The 17,888-nt window shown below is 46.7% G+C and overlaps 1 protein-coding gene across 1 annotated transcript in view; it reads right to left on the reverse strand.

The window, feature by feature from the left end:
* The window catches only part of ALOX5AP (arachidonate 5-lipoxygenase activating protein), a 30,393-nt gene extending 21,148 nt beyond the window's left edge, over positions 1–9,245 (reverse strand). Inside the window, exons 1-2 of the mRNA XM_004577556.3 lie at positions 9,114–9,245; positions 847–946 (exon numbers count right to left, since the gene is read on the reverse strand). Coding sequence (XP_004577613.1) covers positions 847–946; positions 9,114–9,183 — 170 coding nt within the window. The 5' untranslated portion in view covers positions 9,184–9,245. The remainder of the gene's footprint in view (positions 1–846; positions 947–9,113) is intronic.
* Between the last annotated feature and the right edge of the window lie 8,643 nt (positions 9,246–17,888).

The raw sequence follows: 17,888 nt of genomic DNA on the forward strand, positions 1-17,888 counted from the left end.
TTCTCCAAAATGGGAGCAATAGGGGTCCATGAGAACACCAGGGGGCTGGTGAGAGCACTACCCTCTGCGCAGAGGAAGTCCCTCTTTACCAATGAGCCAAAGAACAGCCATGCTATCTTGGGAATCTGTTTCCAAAAAGACTTTGCCCTTGCACCTGAACAAAGACATGCTGTTGCTCCATTACTAACAGTTAGGTCTGCAAAGTGCTATAGGCTCCAGTCTTGCAGGCCAGAAATAGCATGCCAACATGTCCCAGGTGAACCTCTATTTAAATACATTCCACACAAAGGAAAAGCAAGTGTTTGAATAACACCCATTCAAATTTGCATGCCCAGTATATTGTACTCATCACTCTTCCTGAAGTTGGACAGTTCATTTTCTAAGAGCGTTTGTATTCAAAAGGAAATACTGGGAGACAGAAACGCCATTGCACCATGCCCTGTTCTTTCTGCTCTTGTCCTGGTTGCTCAAGGAGACCCCATTATGACATCACCACCAGATTTCTACCCAGGAAAGCAAGGGGCAGGAGAGCTGAGGGCTGTGAGCAACAGGCTGTGTCCTGCCTGTTGCTTTGGGACCAGATGATGAATCATGGCTGCATTTCATGGAGGTACTTTGGCCCTAACCCCACAGGAAACTTGCCAATACCCTTACAAAGTGACTCACTCTGTTTCCTCTGGAGCTGCAGAAACTACCTCAACCACCCCCCACTATCCTTACTTCCTTTCTTTCTACACCAGAAATATGCTGAAACAATAAAGGGTGTCCACAAAGCCTCATAGGTTAAGTTCAACCCATGCCTCCAGCCCTACTCTGCCAGTCGGCAGCATCAGGATTTGGACTCACTTGGCAGTGTAGACACGTTCAAAGGCAAGTGTTCCTGTCCTCTGGAAGCTCCGTCCATTCTGGATCTTGCTTTCATGTTCCACTTTTTGGGCAAAGAATGCTGCCAGAGAAGAAGGTTTGGATTTAGTTATCATGGGCATGAACAGGGTAGGTGTTGTGGTACAGCGAGGTTAAGCCACCACTTGCAACACTGGCCTCCCATTTGGGTGCCAGTTTGGGTTCCTAAACACTCTTCTTCCAATCAAGATCCCATTAATATGCCTGTAAAAGCAGTGGAGGATGACTCAAGTATTTGGGGCCTACTACCTGTGTGGGAGACTCAGATGGAGTTTCAGCCTCCTGGCATGTGGGGCAGTGAATTAACTCTCTCTTTCTCTCTCTCTCTCTCTCTCTCTCTCTCTCTCTATTTCTCTCTCTCTCTCTCTCTCTCTCTCTCTCTCTCTCTTTCTCTCTCTCTCTCTGTCACTGTGTGTGTGTTTGTGTAATGCTGCCTTTAAAAAATGCTGTTTCATTGTTGTCCTAGAACATTAAACACTACCTTCCTTGACCTCCAAGCAATCCTAAATGTTCTCCATTAAATGTCTTTTAACAGGAGTATATTCAGCAGCTTCCATCTCCTAATCACGATGCCAGGTTGGGAATGCAAGACACAGTCCACACTGCCAAGGGTCTCACAATCTAAAGAAACAGAAGCACAGTAGATGATGAAATACCCCCCATAGGCATTCATGGCAAGATGAGGTCAAGTGCATTCACGGTGCTACCAAAGCTCATAGCAGGCAACTGAATTCACCTTTTGGGTCAACAGATTAATCCCTGGAGAAAATGATACCTAAGATAAAGTCTGAAGAACACGTAAGAATTAGCCAGACATTTGCAGGGACCAAGGGGCACCAACTGTGATCACTCAGTTCAAGAGGAACTGAATTTGTAATGGTCAAGGGGAAAGAATTGCCTGTATTCAGTCTGAACAACTTGGCAGGGGTGAACGCAGAGCTTGGGGATTGGAACCTGGTAGAGTACAAGAGAAGCCAGCAAAGCAGGTAAAAGTTATTCTTCCTATGATATGTACCTGTTGTCACTCCCCTCACACCAGACATTTCACTTCTGTCTGGGAATTAAACAAAGAGTCTTGGTCCCAGGAGCTTCTGTTCTGGCAAGGACAATGGATGACAAGGAGAAAGACTACAGGCATTAAACAGAATAAATAAGCTCTGGTGGCACAGTGCACTGAACTGTGGACTGAAAGGAAAGTGGAGCAGGGTGAGGGGTTGTCTTGAAGAGCTCAGGATGGAGGATGGAGTGAGCTTTGGTGAGGAAGCAACAATAAAGCCCTGGCTTTGCAAAGAGGACGTCTGCCTGCAATGGGCCCCTTGAGTTTGACTGGGACCTCAATGAGAGCCGTGGACAGGAATTCAGATTCTGCTTCCAGCTGAGAGTAACCAGGAATTACAGAGAGGGTAAAAAGCTAAGGATGAACAGAATCAGAAAGCCACTCTGTCTCTGGAGTGGCAGAGGGGTCAGATCCAGAGTGCAGAGAGAAGACAGGGCTGTTTGGGTAGTGGCGGTGGGCATGCGCAAGGCACTGAGGATACACAATCTGGAGGGTTTGCTTGCATGGCGGAGGATAAAGGCCTCTCTCTTCCCTCCTAGTTTATACCTTTCCTCCTATTGCAAGAGTGAAAAGGGGGAAATGTGGTTTCCAGGGATGCACCCACAGAGTCCTTTTCATTCACTGCACATTAGCCCCTCAAAAAAGACATGAGCAGGCAGCCTTATCCAGTGTAGGAACATGTCGCTTTTTGGCATAACCACCACAAGACTAGTTTGTCTGACGAGATCTACCACATCCTAGATGTTCTCATATGTACTTGACTCACAAGGGTGCTGCAAAAAGTTCACCGCAAAATGGAATGAGGAGATAAGCTTATTTGGAAGCAAAAACAACCTTGAAATGCATGCAGTTTTCCCCTGAATACACCTATTGGCACAAAAGTTTTGAGAGCCCTAGTATTGTTTCTGACTGAATTTTGTGCCAGCTCTGTGAAAGTCACACTGTCCTCACCCCATGCATAAGGACACCAATGGCTCAGGGAGGTGATGTGACTTTCTCAGAGTCCCCCCACCTGGTGAAGCTGGGAGTTCACATCCAGCTGGGCCTGTGATAATGCATCTTCCCTTTAACTCACGTCTATTCTTAATGTCTCTTCTGACCACAGAGTGCACAGAAAGCTCTGATCATTTTCCTTACAGAACCCAAGATGGTGTCCCTTGCCTGGACACATGTCAGTAGAGCTAGTATTGAGAAAGCCAGGTTGTTTCCTCACCCAGCAGCAAAGCATGAGTGCTCTGCATCTGGCTCTCTCCTTCCCCTCCTTGCACAGGGAAACAAACCCCTGCTTTCCCAAGGTCAAGTGCGCTGCCCGTGATCTTGACTCCATTTCTACCACCTGCTTCAGGTCTTTTTTTTTCCTCCTTCCATCTTCTCTGCTCTCCTTCTCTTCACGCCAAAAACACCTGAATATCTTTTCTGCCCCTAAAACAAAAGCAGAACAAGCCAGCCTGTGGCCAATGTTACTTCTCCTTGCTTCCAAGCTAAAAATGTAAGAGTAAGCTAGCTACTTTTGCTTCTTGCTCACCACTCACTCATTCCTTTCTTCTGTGATCCTCCAGTGTGTTACAGAAACTGTGCATGCAAAGACCATTAACACAGAGACACAGAAAGAAGATAGTTACTGAGAATGGCTGCGTGCTAGGCACTGCTGGTAACCTAACCCACATGATCTCATGCAATGCCTTCCACAACGACACTTGGAAGTTATTAATAAATCCACCTCTCTGTTAGGGAAACTGCGGGCCAGAGAAGCTAAATGACTTTCTCAAGATCATGTAAAAAGATCTTGAGGTTTTAGTGAATGGCAAACTTAATATGAGCCAGTACTGTGATACAAACTCTCAAAAGAATAACTCCTACATAGATCATTTGACTAGAATTGGTATATGAATCTCAGGAACACTTGTCTGAATTTCAGAAAGAACACAAAAATGGGGAGAAATGTCACAATGCCAAGGGATCTGAATCAGATGGGAAAGACTATTTTGAAGAAGGGGCGTAATACGTGACATTGTGAACACAGAAGCAGGAGGCACAGTCCAATGTAGGCTTTCCCAGAGAATAGCCCCAGAACCACTGGATGTGCGACACAAGGCAGCAGACTTCAGCTCTGCTGCAGAAATGACTTTCTGATGGGTGAGTGATTGAGCGAATGAATTGGAAGCAACAGACCTGGTGTAAGTGTTCACTCTACAGGGTCGGGTGTCTAGGCTTGGAACAAAGGATCGCTAACTCTGGGACTTTCAGCCAAGGGTTTATACTCTCAGGCCTCATTTGCTTCTCAGTAAAATAGGAACAAATGGTCATAAACATTGTGTAGGGTGCAAGGATTAGATGAGATAGTCATGTACAGCAGACAGCGCTGTGTTGGATGTAAAGCAAGCTCTCCATGCATCTACGAATGGACAGGGAACCTCGGTGTGTTGTAAACACGCTTCACTACCACCCCTGGACTTTGCTGTTGAGAGCAGCTGGGGATCATGTAAAGAAGATTCCCCATTCAGGCAGCACCCTGAGTTTGTGGTTCTGCTTCTAGGACCCATCAGACCCCAAGGCAGGTGGTCAGGTCTTCCCATGGGGTGTCCCTGGAGTGCCTGTCAGTGTGTGTGCTCCACATCAGAACAGCAAGAGCCTTGGCAGGAGAAGGAGGAGCTCCCTGTACACTCTTCAGGGCAGGTGTATCTGTCCAGACCCCCAGGAACCCAGGTTTGTTAGTTCTGACCCAGAACAACTTATTTGGATTGTGTTCTGTCTGTTCTGCCAAATCTGCATTGTGCTGGACCAAACTGGCAGAGTTCCACCAGTTCAAAGATCTTGATGACTAAAGGACATTTGGGTGGCAGAGGAGGAAGTTTCGCTAAGCAGGCAGTGCTCTACCCATGCTCAGAAAAAAATTAGGCTCACAGAGTACTTCAAAAGTGCAGAGCCTGGCACTGCCACAGACACACATGGCTTGGAAAATAGTGGATGGTACCTGACAACAACAAGGAAATGTTGACAATTCCCAGGAGTGGTTCTGCATGGCATCTTGGAATGAAAGGTGGAGGGAAGATGAGTTTTTGCATATTTTTTGAACCCTGAAAGGTAAGCCTGTGGTTGCAAACATTGAGGTGAATTAGAATTGCAAAGAGGGGCTTGGCCATCTATATGACCCTAAACATTTACAGCTAAAATCAATAAAGGTGTTATCTCCCCAACCTCTTTGGATGCTCTCACTTTTCCACACAGGCACATAGAACAGCTACAGAAAGTTCACAGGTAAACTCAGCATCCCTTAAGGGTTCAGTTCTCTCTCTGCAAGGACACCCCAGCTTAGACAAAGCCACCGAGAGGTGTGCAGGGGCTCCTTCTGAGAGGACAGGAGCTACAGCTCTGTGGAAAGTCGCTCTAGACACCCCTTGCCCTGGCTGGTCCCAGGGCTTGATGGGACAAGGGCAGTGATGTGAGGACCCAACCATCTGTCTGCCCAGCATGGACAAGTCTGTAGCCTCAGCAAGTCATTCCGTGCAGGTCCTGGCTGGCATCCATCCAGCCCGGAAGCTTGCTGGCCTGTCCATGAGACCACTATGTTCTGTGTACAAAGTCAAGGTCTTGAGACTACAGCTGTGCAAGCTCAGACATTTGACCAGCAATAATCCCACCTCCCTTCCCTGTTTGTGCCACAGAAAAAGACTTTCAAAAACGATCCACTAAAAGATTTTCCCATTCATCTCCAGTGTGCTCTGGGTTTGCTAACCCACTGTGGGGGAAGCCTAGGACCTACCAGGCAGGGCAGGTTCCTGGGAGCAGAGAAGACACTGTCACCACCACAGGGAGTCCATGACTCCACTTAGAGCTGAATGGGAGCAGGCGAGAGTGAACACAAACTTGCAGGCTGAGCTCCGACATGAGAGAGGGCACCAGCTCCCCATCCGCTGAGGTCCAGCAGTCATACTGACAAGTAGAGGGGCAGGGCTGGAAGGAGTACCGCCTGCCTGCCTGCCCTTCCTTGTAGCTGCCTTTACCAAGCTGAAAGGGTGGCTGCAGACTTCCTGCTGTCCTTTCCTGTCCCTGATGTGTCCCTATGTGCCCAGTCTCAGCCTGGCACACAGGGTCTCTGCAGGTGCATGCAAGAAGCCTGTTCAGAATTGCTGTGGCTTGGGCCCAGTGCTATAGCCTAGCAGCTCAAGTCCTCACCTTGAATGTACCAGGATCCCATATGGGTGCCGGTTCTAATCCCCGCAGCCCCACTTCCCATCCAGCTTCCTGCTTGTGATCTGGGAAAGCAGTCCAGGACGGCCCAAAGCTTTGGGACCTGCACCCATGTGGGAGACCAGCAAAGGGTTCCAGGATCTGGGTTGTTGGCTTCAGATTGGCTCAGCTCCAACCATTGGTGGCCATTTGGGGAGTGAACCAATGGATGGAAGATTTTCCTCTCTGTCTCTCCTCCTCTCTGTATATCTGACTGTCCAATAAAAATAAATCTTTTTTTTTAATAGCTGTGGCTTGAGCAAAGAGCAGCCCAGCCAAGTCCCCTGTTGCATCTGTGAGCTGCAGCTCATTTGGGTGTGATTCAGTGTGGAAATGTGTGGGCCAAGGAGCTGCCAACTAGTGTTCCATTCAGGAAAATAACTCAGAGGATGCAAAGTTACACCCCTCTTGGGTGGGAAGCCCAAGAGTGCCTCCCTCTGAGCTTAGAAAGCAAACTCTTTGGCATCTGTCCATGCTCAGCTTGGGGACTGGGACCAGGACACACAGGTGTCCACAGTGGAACAGCGTGTTCGGTCATTGCTGCTAAGCTGTCACAAATGCCATAAGAATCAACATAACACCAGTGGAAACACTTCTGAAGACTGCCTTAAGTCAGAACTGTAAGGACAGTTCAAGACCTTCTGCAAGAACTTTCTGATCTGGGCATCCTGCTTGGTTTCTTAACTGATAGCAGGGTTAATAGAAATGCAAACCTCAAGCAGGAAAGTTCTCTCTCTCTCTCTCTCTCTCTCTCTCTCTCTTTCTCTCTCTCTCTCTTTTTCTCTCTCTCTCTCTCCATATAAAAAAAATATTTCAAGTATTACCAGAAAATGCTTTTCTTCATGAGAAAGACAAAAGCAATGCAAGAAGAGGCAAGAAGAGTATTGGTAGGGAGACCGCCCCTTCCCTCCTCCCAGATGGCTCTTGGCTTAGCCTGCAGGTGACAGAGCAGCTCAGTCACACAGCATATGAGGGGTAAAAGCCCAAGGTCTGAGCGGACAGGTATCCCAAGCCCCCTTTCAGGGTGCCTTGCCTCGGCAGGCCACAGGGGTCAGTAGTTAATACCCAGCCTCTTTTCATCTCAGATTAAGGCAAACATGTGGTATTTAACCTTTTGGGATTGGTTCATTTCTCTTAGCATGATGGATTCCAAAACTGTAAAACCTACTATACCCTCAATACGCTATGTTAACCTGTAATGGGAGGGAGTGCAGGGAAATCTTTCAGGACCATAAAAAGAGAGAGAAAAAAGTACAATATAGCCTATCAAGATCAAATCTGGTAATTCATAGATAACAGACTCAAAGTGGCACTAAACAACAATAAAACTACTATACCAATGCATGAGGGGGGAATCGGGTGCGATCCTGACAACCTCTTAACAGGAGGTCATGTGCGTGGAGCAGGGGAGCACTCCAGGGTGGAGCAGGTGGTAAGGAGAAAGCCTGGATCCCAACCATGAAGACTCCCAGACCTTCACCACAAACTATTAATACGAGCAACAAGGACTATATCCCAACTGCCAAGGAGGCCACAGGGAATTGGATGCCCTCGGAGGCCGAGTACTCTGAGGTCACCCACCCCCAACCGGAGCTTCCACAGGGGATGGAAGAAGTCCAAACACTACAGTGCAGAAACCAACGTCATCGGAAAGACAACCAGAAGCCCTGAGTGGTCTGCAGAAACAGAAGAACAATAAACGTCCTTCGGGACCAGGGAGGAGAGCTTTCTCTGGTCCGAGACTGGCTCCACCTCTGGACCCCCCCTCCCTCGCAATGACCATCGGGATCGCTTCGAAAACCCCTCACAGCAAACAAACAATCATACAAACTAAAAAAAAAAAAAAAAACCCTAAAATAAATAAACAACAGAAAGTAGAACTTGAAATCTGACAGGAAAGAGCTGGCATGGATTGGCTCATGCCTCGCTGGGTGGGTCACAAAGATTAGTTTTACTCCTCACCATGGTGCTGAGGATTTTCCTGCACACTCCCCCCCCCAAAAAAAAAAAAAAAAATGTTCTGCACCTAAAATGTTGACATATATCTTGTTAGAGTTACAAGCCAGTCTGGATTATCCTAAAATCTGCCAAGATCAGCAAAATTTTACTTCAACACAACAACTGGCTAAATACTAAGATGAAATGGACACGAAACAGCTGAATGGTGCCTTATGGCCATTTTAAGGTATAGAGCAGCCGGTCCTGTATATGAACTAAATTGAAATGTCAATGAGCTAATCATAGGTTGTGGCTAGGACTTGTTTTCCTTATTTTTTTTTTTTCTTTTTAATACACTGGTTACTCAAAACCATGTCAATTCCATAACATTGCAAATTGCTGTTGATGTTATATTGGGACTCTTAATTGACTGTGATGATATTCTGCCAGCTCAAACTTCAGACCAGAAAAGGTCTCCCCAAGAAACTGTTCAACCAATCTGGACAATAAGTAGCTGGACTCTATGCTTGGTATATGTTTGCAATGAAAGAATCTTGATTGAATTTGAACTGTAATACTGCATCAAGGTGGAGGAATCCACCGGGGGGAGGGGAGGGGGAGGGAGGGGGGGATTCCCAGAGCCTATGAAACTGTCACATAATGCAAAATAATTAACAATAAAAAAAAAAAAAAAATAAAAAAAAAAAAAAATAAAAAAAAAAAAAAAAAAAAAATACCCAGCCTGCAAACTTCAATGAGGACTTTTGCCAAAACCCTTAGGCTACTTTCCCAGCTCTGTGAACTTGCCAAGACAGGCAGAGGAATAGCCCAAGCACCCCACAGCACACTCAAGTAGAAAGAAACGCTGGAGATAGGACGTGCACACACAGTGCGCACACACACACACATCTGTCTAAGGCTGATTTACAACCTGCCATCAAGCACACTCTCCCCTGAGCCCTCGCACAGTGAGGGACATCCTTACCATTTTGGACCACGCTGATGAGGGTGACGATGGCCAGCAGGACAACGTTGCCCACGGCTTCCTGATCCATGCTTGTTGCAGGTTCCCAAGAGAGAGACTGCTGTGGCCCCGCCTGGCAGTCCGAGCAGTGCAGGAAGGGGAAGTGAGGGCCTGCCTGTAGACTTTCACCACCAGAGTTTTCAAAGGTCCTGGCCCAATTACACAGCTGCCTCCTCCTCTGCCCTCTTCCTCCCTTCCCACTCTGAAATCTGCCACCAGAGTGCACAGGCTGTGGCTGTGTACAGTCTGCCAGAAGCAGCACTCCAGGAGGAGAAGCAGGGGGTCAGCGTGGACATCTGCAGGGGCCTCCCTCATGGCCTCCAGGATGTGTCTCAGACCCCAGGCCCTGAGCCATTGTGGCCCTAAGGACTCTAGGAATCTGAGAGTAGCAGTCATCTCTGATTACAACAAAGAAAAAGAAATGGAGGAAAATGACACTTCTTACAGAGCACCAAAAAATATGTGTGCTGAATTCTATCCTTCTGCTCTTGAATTTCTAGTAAAAAAAATATCCTAGGGGGAAAAAAAGATAGGCTAACAGCCACATAAGACATACGTGAATGAAGCACTAAGTGAATGAATGAATGAATGGCAATGAGTGAAGGGCAAGTGTTACCACCTTTTCTGGAGGATAAAAAGAATGAAAGGAAAATAAAAATTAGATCAAAGCACTAAAGCCAAACCAATTACTTCAGTAGGGTGCAAAATTGAATTTTAATACCTTAAGGAAGAACTTCCAAGCAAAAAAAGATCACTGAGGACTGGTTTTGGGGGATCCATTTTGTAGCATAGCAGGTTAAAGTCTCTGCCTGTAACACTGGCATCTCACATGGGCACCAGTTTGAGTCCCAGCTGCTCCACTTCTGACCAGGTCCCTGCTGATACACCTGGGAAATGGTTTAAGTGCTTGGGCCCCTGCACTCATGTGGGAGATCCAGAAGAAGTTCCTGGTTGCAGCCTGGCCTACTCCCAGACTAAATGTAGCCATCTGGGGGATGAATCAGTGGCTAGAAGATTTCTCTTTGTGTGTCTCCTTCTGTCTACGTATTGTGCCTTTCAAATAAATAAATCTTAAAAAAAACTGGTTATAGAAATGCCTACCATGGGATTCTTTTCATTGATAGTGAGAACGGAGATGCAGTAGCGTTTATGAAAGCACAACAGTGGATGTGAGAGTGGGTTGGCTGGTCCCCAGGACAGCCTTCTCAACCTAAACACAGCTCTGCTAAAAATGAGAGACCCCTGCCACTTTCCTTCCAGATTCAACTATCTGGCAGAGCTGACAGAGAAGCACTTCCATCAAAGCCCCACTGTGACAAAGAACGTTGGCCTCTGTCATTGAAGGCAGCTGGGGACAGCATCTATGCCCAGGAGAAGCCAGTGTAGGGGAGAGGCCCCAGCCTCATGCCAAGAGCAGCGAAGTCCAGCTGGGCAGCTTGGGTCCCACTTGGAGAGAAGGAAGCTGGCAGAGTGTAGAGCTAAGACTGCTGAATACAGCAGCCAGAACAGGCCAGGCTGGTCATGACACACTCGGGCTCTGAGCATCTGACACCCTTTGCACAGTCAGAACTCTACAGAGAAATGAGGCTGATAGGTAGATCTGTGAAAGGGAGCTTTGTTGTGGGACTTGGCTCCCACAATCTGCCGTCTGAGCTGCAGTCAGGAAAGCTGCTGAGTTGGAGAAGGCTTACGGCCTATGGGGGCTGGAGCACTGGGGAGGCTTGTGGGTGTGAAAGCTGGAGAATCCAGACTTCCAGGTCCAAGGGCAGAAGAGGCAGGTGTCTCAACTCACTCACGGACAGGATCAAACTTGCCAATCCTTCTCCTGTGTTTTCTATTTAGCTTTTCGATGGAGTCAACAACTTCTACTCACCCTGGTGGGGAGGGTCTTCTTTATCCTATCCACTGGTCTAAATGCTGATCTCTTCCAAAAGCACCCATCCCCACCCACACACACACACACCAATTGGGGGCATTTCTTAGCCCCCAATTGACACATCAAATTAACCATCACATGGTTATTACAGGATTTGTGGGTCGACCTTAGGGAGATCTCATTGGTAGATGAAATTTATTTTTTTTTAATTTTCCAAGGATATTTAGGTTTTGATAGTGAAGAAGTTCGAACTCCAACAAAGAATTAGCTCTTCTAATGTTTGCCATACCATAGTAGGAATTCATCAAAAAGGAAGACCAATTTTCTTTAAAAATAGTCTAGTTGTGGGCTAGGGCTCAGGGCCTGGAATGATGACTCATTAGATAAATCCTCACCTTGCACATGCCCCGGGATCCCATATGGGCACCAGTTTGTGTCATGGCTGCTTCACTTCCCATCCAGCTCCCTGCTTCTGGCCTGGGAAAGCAGTAGAGTTTGGCCCAAAGCTTTGGGACCCTGCATCTGCACGTTAGACATGGAAGAGGCTCCTAGCATTGGATTGGCTCAGTTCCGGCCATTGTGGCCACTTGGGGAATTAACCAGTGGATGGAAGAGCTTTCTCTTTTTCTCTATAAACCTGCCTTTCCAATATAAACAAATAAATATTTAAAAAAATTAAAAAGAAATAAAGAAATTTTGTTCAAACTGGCTTCAGCAAAAAGGAAAGGCATTGGCTCAAGAACTGAGGAACCAAAAATTGAATGGAGTCAAGATGGGACTGGGTTTTGGAGCTAGGGAAGCTCTCTCTCTCCCCTCTTCCATCTATCTACTTATTTCTATCTCAAATGTAGTAATTTTTTAAAGATTTATTTATTTTTATTGCAAAGTCAGATATACGGAGAGGAGGAGAGAGGAAGATCTTCTGTCTGATGATTCATTCCCCAAGTGACTGCAACAGCCAGAGCTGAGCCAATCTGAAACCAGAGGCAGAAGCCTCCTCCAGGTCTCCCACAAGGGTGCAGGGTCCCAAGGCTTTGGGCCATCCTTGACTGTTTTCCCAGGTCACAAGCAGGGAGCTGGATGGGAAGTGGGGCTGCAGGGATTAGAACCGGCGCCCATAAGGAATCCTGGAGCGTTCAAGGCGAGAACTTGAGCTGCTAGGCTACTGCACCGGGTCCTCAAAAGTAGTGATTTTAATGGCATACTGCACCACCTCTCTCATCTATCTCTCTTGCCTCTCTCTCAACATCTGCTTCCATGAACTTCTCTTTGTAACCCATGCTTAATCTCTCTGCAGACGAGCATTCTCCACACAGTGGCAAGTAGGTTCAGCTATGATTCTGGACTTTCATATCTCACAGCCCCTGTCACCTATCCAGAATGAACTTCTCTTCCCTAAACAATCAGGATAGCCTTGTGGGCACAGGCTGGCCAGAAACCCATTCCTGGGCAGCTGCCCCAGGTGGTAGGAAAATGAAGGAAGCTGGTCATTGCCATAGCCATCATAGGATTGACAGGGAGTCTCCCAAAGAAAGATTGGGAAGGGCGAGTACCATGGTGGTATGTGATTGCTCACTTTGTGAATCCTATATAAATGCCCAGCTCATCCCTATCTCCTTCCTGCACAAGTACTTGTGTTTTTGGCATTAAATAAGGACACTCCATATAGCCTCAGACAGGTGGGCCCATGATGCTCCTGGAATTCTAACCAGCACCAGGGCCTGTGGGGATCCAGCAAGGGATGGCCTCTCTTCACAGTTTCCCAAGCATTTTCAAGTCCCATAAGCAAGGAGGGGAAAGTATCCAGCCACTTGTTTCTTGGAACGCCCAGAAAACACCTGGTAGGAGACCCAGGCTCCGTCCTGAGCTCCTTGGAGTCAGCCATTGAGCAAAGAATGTTAAGAATGTTTGTGCAGGGACCCGGCTGGTGGAGGGACCCATTTCACCCAGGAAGAGCTGCTAACAATCAGCTGAGAAGCCCATTAAATTGCAGTGAGCACATTAAGATTCTGGCTGCGGCTGCAGAGGAACACTTATCGGAGGTGAAGCCTCTAGAAATGCCATTCATCTCAATAGAGAGCTGCTGAGACCCAGCGAAAAGGAGAAGAGAGACGGGGAGTGGAGGAGGGGAGTTGCACTCGTGCTCAGATTCCTGCTCAGCATGGCCTGCAGTCTGCAGCCTACAGCCCACCTTGCATGTGGCCAGAAACAGTCCAGAGCAGCCCAGCGTCTAGGGACGAGACTTAGCATGTGTGTCCTGGGGACCTGGCTTGGTTGAGGCATTGTCCCAGGAGCGTCCCTGCTTGCTGCCTCCATGCTACCCTGGAGTCTATGGGACAAATTATTGCCCATCCCTTAGACTGCCCAAAGCAGAGGTTTAGAGATGTTAACACAGTCAGCAACATGTATTTCTAGCAAGGAGTAGAACAAGGATCCAAGCCCAGGCCTGGCTAGCTTCCAAGTCTGGGGTTCAAGCCACACCACAAGGGCTTCTCAGAGCTGAGATGATCTGGCCCTTCTGCCTCTGTGCTTGGCAATTCCCTCATAGTCATGACTCCTCAGCCCCATAGAGTCATTTCAAATAAACAGGAGAGAGAGAAAAACATATACACACTTCTCAGGAAACAGCATATCCCGGACTCCCACCTTCCCCGCCCCCACTGCCCCGTTAGTAAAGGTTGCTTAACAAGAACTCTCCCCAGGCTACAAGCCTGCATGACTGCCCCACTCCCGCCCCAGTCCTGCTCCCAAGCCCTCAGCACTGATGCATATGCCGCACTTGTCTCTGTGTGACAGGTTAGTTAGACAAATGTGCTGCAAGGAGGGAAGGATAATTAGCACATTCATTAATTAGAGCAGTGTTAGTGCTTTGCCTGTGAAGGACATCCATTTGTCAACAGAGAGTGGGACAGCTGGGGCCAAGCAGTCACTCAGTGAGGGCAGCCATTCAGGGACAGCAATGGCACTGACCAGCTGCTATTCAAAAGCCCGAGAGCTGTTCATACACTTAGCTTCAGTGTTTCCATCACCATGACAACAGGGGGCCACTCTGCCCCCCTGCCAGGCAGCTACAGTCGCATATTACTTCATTTCCACCTCCAGGTGCATAGTGACATCTCGGGACATCTCTTCCCTTTGCTTCCCAGGCAAGGTTGCCCTTGCTGTTCTTGAGAATAAGGGTATACCTGTATACAGGCAACATGGGAGGGGTATAAGTGGTGAGGCCAGTGCTAGATAAGACTTAGACCCCCCCCCAGGTCTGCAGGCACAGATTACAGATGGTTATAAAATAGATCGCTTTCCTTTCAGTTGATCCAAAGATCATCCAAAACAATATGGATCTGAAAAATTGCTATGAATAAAAATAAGGCAGGGCCTATTGCAGAAGATAGATGCTAATGGTCTCTGAGGGAACCCAATCGAGCTGGTTGAAGTGTTACTTCTCATTCCATAGCCACAATCAGATGGTCTTGCCTTCCAGGAGCAGCCCATGGCTGCATATTTAATAGAACCAAATTAAGACAATCCTCAGGCTGTTCAATAGATAAGGAAACAGAGAGAGAGAGTTTGCTGTAACCTCCACTGCTATTGATTAAGTGTCTGTCAAGGCATTGAGCCGCATGCTTTACCAATCAAAACGTCATCTATAGATATGACTTTCATTCTCTAGAACCTCAAGTTACAAACCAATCATATCAGTGCAATACAAACAGGAACAGATGTTCGTTGACTTTCACACAACAGCAGACAACCAAGACAGACTCCATAAATCCCCTTGCCTTTCCCATCACAAACACACAACAGCATGTTGTTTATGGGTTCACAGAATTGGGCAACGAAACCATGAGCATGGACAACACTATGTAGGGTGCTGTGTAGAAAAGCAAAAGTTAGGCGAGGGTCCACATGTTTACACCTTGGCTTTGTCCATCTTACAGGCTGTCAAAGCAAAGAAGGTCAGTAATAGGGATGATCTGGCTCATGAACATTCAGTTCCAAGGGGATTAAGAATTGTGCTGCCACAGGCAAACCAGGATAGGGGGCGGGCCTGGTGGGGGTTATTGTGGGTCGCCCCGACTAGGCTGCAGCTCCCTCTGGCTGATGTAAGTGCCGAGTACATGCTGGGCAGAACCAACCTGGTCTGCAACACCCACTGGTTCCAGTGCAAGTCAGTACTAAAAACAGAACCAGCCCAGGAATTGCAACTACCAGCTGATTGTGGCAATGAACAGCTGGACTCAGAACCCTAGCCAAGAAAAGACAGAGGACAGAATGGGTCAATCAACCACCTCAGATATATGTTGGCAGCGAAAACTGGGTGAATGAAGACTCTATGATGGACTGTATCAATCAGTGGACTCTGCAACGACCTCATCAAGCTGGGAGTGGCGAGACTGGCAGTGACTCATAACTGGAGAAATATTAAAACTACTTGGGGATGATCGCAGCTACGCGTTTGCAGTGAAATACTGGGCAAACGGAGACTCTATGATGGACTTTGTCATTCAGTGGATTCTTCAACAACTTCATTGTGTCTGGAGTGGCGAGACTGGCAGTGATTCATAACTGGTCAACTATCAAAACCACTTGAGCAATAATCTCAGAGCATGCCTCACATCCGGGACCTGGGGTGGGTGGGAAACTGGGCGGGGCTTCTCCCTCACTACCTCCCTTTACCTTAGATACATGAAGGAAAAAATATGGAAATAGTGGTCTTACCCACTTTCCTGTAGCCCTTGAACCATTTTACCCTAATTAACTATGTAAACATTGTCAAAAATACTATATATATAAAAGAATTATATATATATAATATATATAATTATATATATAGTATATATATAATTATATAATATATATAAAAGAATTGTGTTGCTCTGGGCTGGCACAATGGCATAACAGGTTAATCTTCCACCTGTGAGTACCAGCATCTTATATGTGCACCTGTTTGTGACCCAGTTGCTCTGCTCCCAACCAAGATCGCTGCTAATTGCCTGGGAAAGAAGTGAAGGATGACTCAAGGTCTTGGGCCCCTGTACCCTCATGAAAGACCGCTACAAAGCTCCTGACTCCTGGCTTTGGATCAGCTCAGTTATGGTCATTGCAGTCATTTTGGTTATTTGGAGAGTTAACCAGCAGATGGAAAATTTGTCTTTCCTTCTTTTTCTGTAAAACCTACCTTCAAATTAAGATAAATAAACATTTAAAAATAAAAATTGTGCTGCTCGTGTGTATGCTCAGCTAATATGGAATAAAGTAGTTCAATGGAGAAAGGAAAAATCTTCAACAAAATATGCTAAGACAACTGAATACTCGTGGGAAAGAAAATGAGTCTTGACCTTTTCCAAGAATCACACAAAATATAGCTAGAAATAGGTCTTAAACCTAAAAATATAAGGCTAAAAATATAAGGCTGGTAGAAGATAACACAGGACAAAGTCTTTACAGCTATGGAAAAAGTAAATACTATTGGCTCCATAATTTCTAAAACCAGTTACCTATTTGTTGATGGATATTTGTGATTACCTTCTATTACCCATTCTGTATGTCCTTTGCCAGCAGTAGGTAACTTAGCCAAAGCCCCTTACCAGATGAAGTGAGCCAAATCTTCATTCCTGAAGTGTCTAAACCCAACAAAACTAACAAAGTCCTATGCATATTGTGTGGTTGTTTTCCATTGATATTAATTCCCAAGCATGGAGGGCACTGTCCTTATCCCCAATGATATCTGATTTCCCCTTGGTAATCAGGATACACCCCATGTGAGGTGAAGTTGACTGTTGGTTCACTGGTATAGGGGGGAGAACAAATTCATCTTTCAATATATTACAACTACTGCAGGTTCCTTTACAGAAGCATCACTACTCCTTTAGAAACTATGACTTCTGGGCTAGGAGAACCTATACCAGAGGAGACAGAGAGAAAAGTCACTCCTTTTCACCCCCATGAGTTTTGGAATTCTACTGTGGATGCAGGAACTCTACTGTGGATGAAGCAGCATCAGGTATGGGTAACTGACTTAGAACATGTACTGTAGCCTTGGATGGAACTCTAGGTCTGCAAAGTGTGGTCACCCAGCTCTGCTATCACTGAGGCTGTGAAAACCCGCTCTGCTTTCTAACCAAGCCACTTGCTCCCTGTGAAGATCAACAACGATGATCACAAAGACTGTTGCTATACCTTTGTCATAAAACCACTGTCTTGAACTGAAGAATGGTGGATAGAATTTCACTACATTCAAAATTACGTTCATGGATGCTTGGTCTGGCAAAGTGCTGATGTCAGGGAAGGCAGATTCATATTCAGAGAAACCTCTATTCTAATGACAGCAAAGCATTACTCTTCCATGACGGGAAGTAGCCCATTGGACTCAACCCAATATCAGGTGGCTTTTCAGTCACCTCCTCAAACCCAAGGACTGGTGAGCACTCAGCAGGGGCCAGTGCCAAGTTATCCTTAGAAAATGGAAATTCATGTCGCTGTGTCCATCCATAGCTCTGTCCTCATGGCTTTATGTCTGTACTTTGGACAAGAGCTCAGGTGACTGGGGAAAAAAGCAAGCTGATATACTCAGAATGGATCACTCTGTCTAATGATTGCTTTTATGATTAATTAATTCTACTTGAAAGCAGAGTTAAAGAGAGGAGGAAAGATAGATCTTCATCAGCTTGTTGACTTCCCAAATGGCTACAAGTGCCAGGGGTAGGCTGGTCTGAAATTGGAAACCAGGTAGGTGCTTCTTCCAAGTCATCCATGTGGGTCCAGGGGCTCAACGCCTTAAACCATCATCCACTGCTTTCCTAGCTCATTAGCAGAGAGCTGGGTTGGAAGTGGAACAGCCAGGACTCAAACTGGTGGTC

This window comes from Ochotona princeps, chromosome 12 (genome assembly GCF_030435755.1).
Source record: "Ochotona princeps isolate mOchPri1 chromosome 12, mOchPri1.hap1, whole genome shotgun sequence".
NCBI classification, from domain to species: Eukaryota; Metazoa; Chordata; class Mammalia; order Lagomorpha; family Ochotonidae; genus Ochotona; species Ochotona princeps.